Source organism: Atta cephalotes (genome assembly GCF_000143395.1).
Source record: "Atta cephalotes unplaced genomic scaffold scaffold00021, whole genome shotgun sequence".
NCBI lineage: Eukaryota > Metazoa > Arthropoda > Insecta > Hymenoptera > Formicidae > Atta > Atta cephalotes.
In genome coordinates, this window is record NW_012130085.1 from 177,019 (window position 1) to 185,919 (window position 8,901).

At 27.2% G+C, this 8,901-nt stretch overlaps 1 protein-coding gene across 1 annotated transcript; it reads left to right on the top strand.

Moving 5' to 3' along the window:
* Nucleotides 1–5,924: 5,924 nt before the first annotated feature.
* LOC105619437 lies at nt 5,925–6,726 on the top strand. Its single transcript, XM_012200956.1, has 2 exons — nt 5,925–6,216; nt 6,635–6,726. The coding sequence occupies exons 1-2, from the start codon at nt 5,925–5,927 to the stop codon at nt 6,724–6,726; spliced, it is 384 nt and encodes a 127-aa protein (XP_012056346.1).
* Nucleotides 6,727–8,901: the final 2,175 nt, after the last annotated feature.

Sequence of the window (8,901 nt, forward strand, 5' to 3'; positions counted from 1 at the left end):
GTACGTACGTACGTACGTACGTACGTACGTACGTACGTACGTACGTACGTACGTACGTAACGTAGTACGTAGTAGTAGTAGTAGTAGAGTAGTAGAGTAGAGAGAGAGAGAGAGAGAGAGAGAGAGAGAGAGAGAGAGGGGATTTAATTGTTATATTTATTCATGCTTATTCCTGATTCCTATTGATATTTGAATTTTTTACGAAGTTGCGGACTCGACCGCGTAGCAACGGATAGAAAAATCATTAAGTTGGTAAATTTGACGACTTTTTTCGTGTGCAAACATCGTGCGAGGTAGTGAATGCGGAAGAGCTTAGTGGAATTTCCGTGAATATCCTGATTTGCATATGTTTCACAGTACACAGATGAGAGAAAACGTGTTTTGGAATTATGATTTAAATAACAAATCGCATGGATTAAACGAATAACTATGAACTGAGATATGATCTCACTAATTTTGTCATAAAAAGAAAAACTTTAGAATTTTATACTATTTCAGTATTTAGCTATTTTAATAAATCATATATAAATATATAATAAAACATACATACGTGTATTATTTTAATCAATGATGTATGTAAATTATAAACATTGTAAAAATTATAAGCAAAAGTTTAATATTAACGGAATTGTATTACGCAAATCTAAAATAATAATTTAAAAATGCATAATCAATCTGCTTCAATGTCGTTCAGATCAGATATGTTAGAATAAACACAAAAACAGTTAATTGTTAATAATTAACAAAATTGCTTTTACATTAGACTGTAATTTTCCAGCATAAAAATGCAACTACAATTATAACTACTGGCCTTCTATTTAGTGACGTATGAAATACATGCAAAAGATGACTAACAATGCATAGATTAATATTGCAGAAATACGTCGAGATGTACGTTATTACACAAGATTACGAGATGCAGAAGATATATAATCTAATTATCTTATGATTCTTAAAAAAGTAATTTAAGTTGGAATATAATTTTATAAACAATATTTTACATTCAAAAATATCTCTTCTTCAAAAAAATATTTCTTCTTTTAAAAGAAGTTAAAACATATAATTTAATCTCCAAATTTATATTTTTAAAAAATTGTATTTAGATATGTATAGATTTCATACGCAAAGTGTATATAAGATTAAAAGAAGGACAACAGATAAATAAATCTCCTTGTTAATATCCTCAATATGTAGTGTTCTCGATCTCACGAACTTTAATCGCACTTCTATATGATTCAACTTTAATTCTAATTAAAACTAATTACAATATCAATCTTAATGTTGTTACATCAAGCTATTGTCTATTTATTTAGCTCTTTTTAGCTCTGGGAAAATTTGTACATTCAGTATTACGATGACGTTTACACATAGTAAGGCTATAGCGAATTACCGCGGATGTCACATTGCCATTTTGCTTCCTCGCTGACAGAAACCACTGTCACACCCGGAAATTATGTGGCGTGAATTCAGTGCCTTAACGTTCGACAGCCTGTCTGAGTACATTTTCCGGCGCTACATGTTAGTCGTTGAAGTCTCGCGAAAGCACGACCTCCTTGACGTTTTAAGATCGTATATTATCGCGTTATAGAAATTGCACACATGACATTTCCTGTATCAGGTAAATCGTAACCACTAAATGGTTTTATTTCAAATTGACTAATATAATGTAATAATAAAATTGCTAACAATGTTAATACTTAAAGTAGCATTAATTGAGAAAAAAAATTTAGACAAAGTTTTTATAAATTAAATGATATAGAAACGATTTGAAAATAATAATACAGAGAATTGATTCTTTTCAAAACGCTTAATATAATAATATTGACATGCAAGATTATCAATAGTACGAATAGTGTTTTACATTGAATACATAACTTGCTATGATTAATATTTACATGCATTGATGTGACATTTATTTATGCATATCTTAAGGCTTAAATACATTATTATATATCACAAAACCTTGTATCTAAGTTATCTGAATAATTTTTTATATTTAAGATTAAGAGAATAATAATTTTTTTATGCTGCAAAAAAAATCAATGTGCACGCACGCACATTGATGTGTGTGTGTGTGTGTGTATGTGTGTGTGTGTGTGTGTGCGCGCGTGTAAATATACAAAATTTATTAATTGTCTCATATTTTTACACAGTCCAATACCTCGATTCAATTTTTATCTACAATTTAGACAGACGTCTCGTTTGCATTTATTTCACAATCTCTTAAAATTAATTAGATTGTTATATTTGCAAATTTTATTTTGTGAAATGCGTTTTCTTTTATAAACCGTTATTTTCTTTCTGTTCAGATTGTTATCCTCTTTGTCTCTTGTGTTGTAAAAAACAAAACTCTTGTGCGTAATTAAATAATTGAAAAGAAAACAGTTTGTAGTCTGTGGATATGCATATCGAATACACATACGCACCTACGCACGCATATTTTGAATCCATAATTATCGACTAAACAGCATTCCGTATTCAATTAATACGGCTAATTCTGAAAATGTATATACATATATATATATATATATAATGTTTGATGAAATGTAATGAAAGACTATGTACGAGATATGCAACTTTAATAATCTACGTCAGAATCTACGCGAATTGTGTAACTTGCCAATAACATTTTTTACTATCACATTCTTCCGTATGTTCTATACTTTAACCTATTCATTCATCTATTAATCACAAGAGTTGATCTTACTACGACAAAAATATTTCTCTCTAATATATAATAAATATTTTTTTAATGTATAGAATTATATAATCCTGAATATGTATTAAAATCTTTATTTCGTATAACGCCATATAATCATACCAGTGGTCAATTAAAATTTAATCAGAAGTATCTTTAAACAATGTAAATGCTATTCTTGGAATTAATTCGCGTTCGTCGCGAATGAATCGGTACACGTACGGCCTCTTTTGCACACGTAGATGAAAGTTTGATTCAGTTGATGCTATACACGCAATATTTTTTCGTTGGTCGTACTTCCTGAACGTTGACGAGTGAGCGATGAGTGTCACATTTGGCGCCAGGATGACTTGCGGAATAGCGGCGCCGCAACGACGTCGTTCGAAAGAAAGAAATAAAAAGCGGAAAAAGGATGCACGATAAAACGACGTGCGTGGGCAGCCGAAACGACGAACAGAAGATAAGATGCAACAGAGAGACCGCATGCAAGAAGTAGAGAGAGGAATGGAGATGCATTCGATGAAGGTGCTATTGTGGAGCGAATGACAATCCGAATTTCCGTCGTTACATGAGCGGCTAGTGCATTTTTTTTTACAGACACGCCCGGTTGGCGCCGAAACCATTGATTAAACTCTGGCGCCGACCCATTTTTCCCCTCTCGCGACCTGCTCTCCCTACTTTCCCCAGCTTTTCTCTCGAACTCTAGATCCTCTCAGGCGACATGCGCTCCGTATGAGGCAAACTTTTTGGCAACGGAATACATTCGCGTTATTGCCGCACCAATTGAGAATCACTGGGATCACTTGGCTCTCCGGACTAATCTATAAACACCGTTCTCTCGTGCAGCGTCGCAGCATTCTATAGCGTACGAGGGTTTAGAGCCGAAAGTCGACACTCGATAAAATACGAACGTAACACACATCGCTCGTGAAACTTTTTTTTCCTGTGATATTGACATTGCGATGCTTCACGCGAGAGTATGACTCGATCAGATTACGATTTGATGGAAATATATTTCTCTATAGAGACAGCAAGGCAAACCGCACGCCAACGGAATGTAAAAATTATATTATACTGATTATTTCAATAAATTTTTCTTTATCTTTTTTCTTTGTGTCATTACAATAAATAAATCATTTTATTTTTATTGTTAATTGTGAGTTTCTCAATCAATAAACGTGAAAGAAAACTCAATATGGAAAATTAAATTTGATTCTCAAATATGAATATAATATAATACATTATATATTTAATACATAAATATGCATATAAAATGTATATGTTTTTTAATGTTAAAATTATGCACGAGAATGTTCTCGACAACCTGGCTAAGATGAGATTCAAAAAGAATATTAGACATATAGAACGACAAAGGAAAAAAACATGAAACTCTTTCTATCAAAAAAATCGTTAGATTCGCTTATCCCGATTATCTTTTAAACAATTTTGCGATGATTTTTATATAACTCGAATAATTTACTATTTAGCTCATAAGCTCAATCTGAAACTAAATTTTTTAAAATTGTATGATATACATTAAGATATTTTCAAGAAATATAATTTAATATTGCATTTTAAGAATTAATTATAATTATCTCCACTTTTCATATATTTTTAATCTGCAATTATCTTAAATACTGCTCAAAGATATTTAAATTTCCCGCCCCTTTGTTACTTCCTTTTAAGAGTGGGAATTTCAGTACCAAGAGCTGATAATATATCAATGTTGGCATTTGTCTCTCTTCCTCTAGTTATATTTAAGAGACTACGAGCTGGCATGTGTAGTAACTGACAGTGATAATTCAGAAATGGTTCAATAAAATCACGTGTCATAAACGATTAAGTAAGATTATCTGTTCTAAAATTGAATTTAAGAAACAGAATTCTTTTAAACTAATAGAGATTTATCTAATTTTTGAATAAACTTTTTACGATGTTTGTGCTAATGTATTTGCTAATGTATAAACAATAAACGGATCAAATATTTATAAATTTGTGGATAATTTATTGTTACGATTTATTATTGTGACATTTGCAATAATAGTTATAAATAATGTTTTTATAAAATATACGTGTCCAATTTGAACATTGAAATATTAACAGTAAGTCGTACATAAAATAAGAATTGCAGTGAATCATAGTAAATTGTTTCTATAAAATATACGTGTCCAATTTGAACATTGAAATATTAACAGTAAGTCGTACATAAAATAAGAATTGCAATGAATCATAGTAAATTGCATACAATTAAAAAGACTGATGTTAGAACAGCTTTTATTAATTATTAATAAATATTAATTATTAATAAGTTTTGTTAAATGACATTTAATATTGCGCAAAAAGACAATAAATTTTTGCTGATAATGGTTATATGACATATTTTCTTTTAAACGTTGATATGTAATCGCTTTGTTATAACATTAAAGCCAAGCACTTGACTTTTATCTAAATGATTCGCGGTTGAATGCCAGTTGAAAAATTATTAAACTGTTTAATGTATAATTAAACTGTTTAAATGTTTTTTCTTGTAATAAGCATTGTTTTGTAGACAATACGTGGTACAAATATATTTGACTGCAAGCTACAATTATCATACTAGAAAACATCATTGACGTCATCGTTGTCATAAAGAAATCAACAATATATAAGGTATAATTATGTAAAATTTTCCTTATTCTTATAATGTGAGTCATTCTATTTATCTCACTATCTATCACAACAGCTAGCACAGTTATACGAGATATCTTGAAGTCAACTGATATAAAGTAATCAATATCAAGATAAAAGAAGATAAGATATTACAGAGCAATAAATTATAACTAAATAAAGAATCTAAAATAAAAAAACACAAAGAATATAACAAAGCAGCCAGGTGAATCTAAAGAGAATAAAGACAGTACCTTATACTTATACCATTATATTAAATCCTAAATTATTCGAAAAATCTATAATAAATAATAATTTATATTGACGTTCTTATCTCTAACAATCATTTCTGCACTGAAATTTCATTCAAGAAGTTTTTTCTAATCTAAAAATTAGATTATTTAAGCTCTAATCTGAACATTGACCTCTAAATGTAAAATTTATCAATTAATCATCATAAATCGTATCGTTGCCTTTTCAAATTTTTTTTTCTTTAAGAAAGCCTCTATATCCAATTTAATTCTTCTTTTTTCTTTAAGATTTTGCGACAATTGTTTCATCGTCGTGACACAATATAAACATGCAGAATAAATCAAATATTTATACAATAAACGATGCGCCACCCTCATACGCGGAAGCAACAGGAGTATCAGATACACAGAATCCACGATTAGACCAAAGATATCCACATACAACAATTCATCCATCTCCGTCAGAGTCATTTCCGTATCCATATTCGCCGAATTATCAGAATTTGGATAGAATGCCTGTTCAATCTTATCAATATGAGTCAACAGAACATCAAAATCAATCAACGGAAGTAACTTACAACAGAACTGTAATAACAAGAACAAATACAAGAGACTACAAATGTAAGTTAAAATAAATCTCATAATAAAAACAGAAAGCAAAATACACTAAGAAAATTAGAAAAAAGCGCTATTAAAATTCGCTATATTTTTTAAGATGTAATCAAAGAAAGATTTACTTAATGAAAGATCCGACAATATTGTTATAATTAAAATAATCATTATCTTAGGATAATAATTATATTTCAAATAAAAATATTTACAATCACATTATAAAATAAATTTATTGTGACAATTATATGCATTATTTACTCATATATTTAATGTGTCTGTAAAAAATATATATAATTTAATATATATAATTAATATAATTTAATATATATAATATAAATATATATAATTTAAAAATATATAATTTATATATATGTATGTATAATACTCTTTTATTTTAATAGTATAATAAGTTTTTTGTTTGTATCAGCATGCACCAGACTGTTTCGACTGATATGGATATTAGCTATATTGGCATCTGTAGGGGCACTTATTAGTTTAATACTTAGAGCTTTTCGATAAGTAAGAAGAAGTAAGTAAAAGAAACATACTATTATATTATAATAAATTATGAAAATATTAAATAAGTATTAAATTATTACCAACAAATTAATTCGTTTATCATATAATTGTAATATAATATCAATATTAAATCTCTAATTAATTTTATTTAGTAACTGCGAAGATTATTTTATAATTTTTTCATAATTAAGCATGAATATACATTAGTAATTTTAAATATTGATTGTAATATAAAATTTTAAATCTAACAGAAAGAGAGAAGAACTTCTACGTGCTTATTTGAAAAACAGTTAATTTTATCATTACTTCATGACTTCTAAATCGTGTAATTGTTAAGACAAATGAATAATACTCATGAGGAAATACAATTGCGATTATAGAGATGCAATAGACATATATAAAAGTATCTATCTACATGTTAATATTTTTTAATTATTTAAAATATTATTTATTAATATGTAGTTAAGTTCAACTTTATTTTAAATATGTTTTACTATTTAAGGTATAACTCCTATATACTATATAAGGCTTAACTCTTTTTTATTAAATTATTATTTAAGTTGTTAAATTTTATAATTAAAAAATTGTAATAGAATAAAAAGTTGTTTGCTTTAAAAAAGTAATTACGAGATTGATCTGTAAAATCTATTTGTTTATAAAAAATAGCATTTAAAAAAAAATTATTCCTGGAATACATTCGATCCACGCCTAGATGGGGATACATGATCCTTTCATATAATAACATTCCTGTTATTTATCTATCTTTAAAATAGAAAATACATATGTATTTTTTGTTTTAGATAATGTTCAGAATATACAAAGTAAAAAAAGATGTTGAAATAGACTCTAATAGACAAAAAATTAAAATAGAATATGAATGTATTACTTTAATACTTCAATATTTTAAATTATATTTTTTAACTTTTGATTTTACATCTTTTAATATTATTACATTGATTATGATTATTGAATAATCTTTTAATTGCATAAATTAACATGATTCTCTTGAATCAATTAAAACATGATCTCAAATTCTGAATCAAATCCTCCGAAAATAAGGAATACTTAATATTCCTTATTCTTATTGTTTCACTAAAATAGAAATTATTCTAAGAATTATTATTACTTTTTAATTTGATCAATGCAGTTAGACTATTAAAATATCTACAATATAGCAAGAATAATTTTATTTTTTCTTTTATTATTAAAAATATATTTAATAGAAGAGGGATAAAGTGTTCTCAGTTTTCTCTATGCATTCAATCAAATATTAAAATATTTACAGTAAGTCATGTAAAAAATATATTATAGTTGTAATAATGAGTTATAATATTATCAAAAACAATACATGTATTGATGTATGATTAAAAATATTATCGATATTATCGATATTACAATAATATTTACGAATTATTTGTAGCATTGATGAACATAACATTTATTAAATGCCATTTATTACTGCGTAACAAAAATAGTTTCTGACTGATAATAACATATAAAAATCCTATAATAAGAATGTCATCAAAACGGATCAGTCTTCTGATCCAATCTTCTGATTAGTCCTCCATTTGTTCATTTTCAAGCATTCATTCATTCAATTCATTCAGTGTGTTTCAAATAATTTTATATTATACATTTATGGAAATGAGAGACAGAGAAAAAGAAAAAGACAACTATAAGATAAATGATTGTCAGTAATATCATCAACTCATTGATTTTTTTTTTGCGCATGCGTATATAGGTTATCTTTTTCTATCCATTATTTTTTATCTGCTTTGGCTACACCTATTATGAAATCTCTAACGAAATGTTATCTTTAAAACATTGATATGTAATCACATTATTATAATATCAAGCTTACGCAAGCATTTAACTTTTATCCAGACAAGAGAATCGTAGTTAAATTCCAGTTAAAAAGTCATAATTTAACTTAAAACATATTTGTAAGTAGTAATCAACATAGTTTTATAAACAATATACGATGTAAATATATCTGACTGCAGACTACAATTAACATTAAAAAGATCAATTATTGACGACATCGTCTTCACAAAGAAATCAACAGTATACCAGGTAGTTCCAAAATTTTCCTTAATTTTACAAATCATTCATTACCTTGTCACAATAGAATTATATATATATATATATATATATATATATATATATTAAATTAGT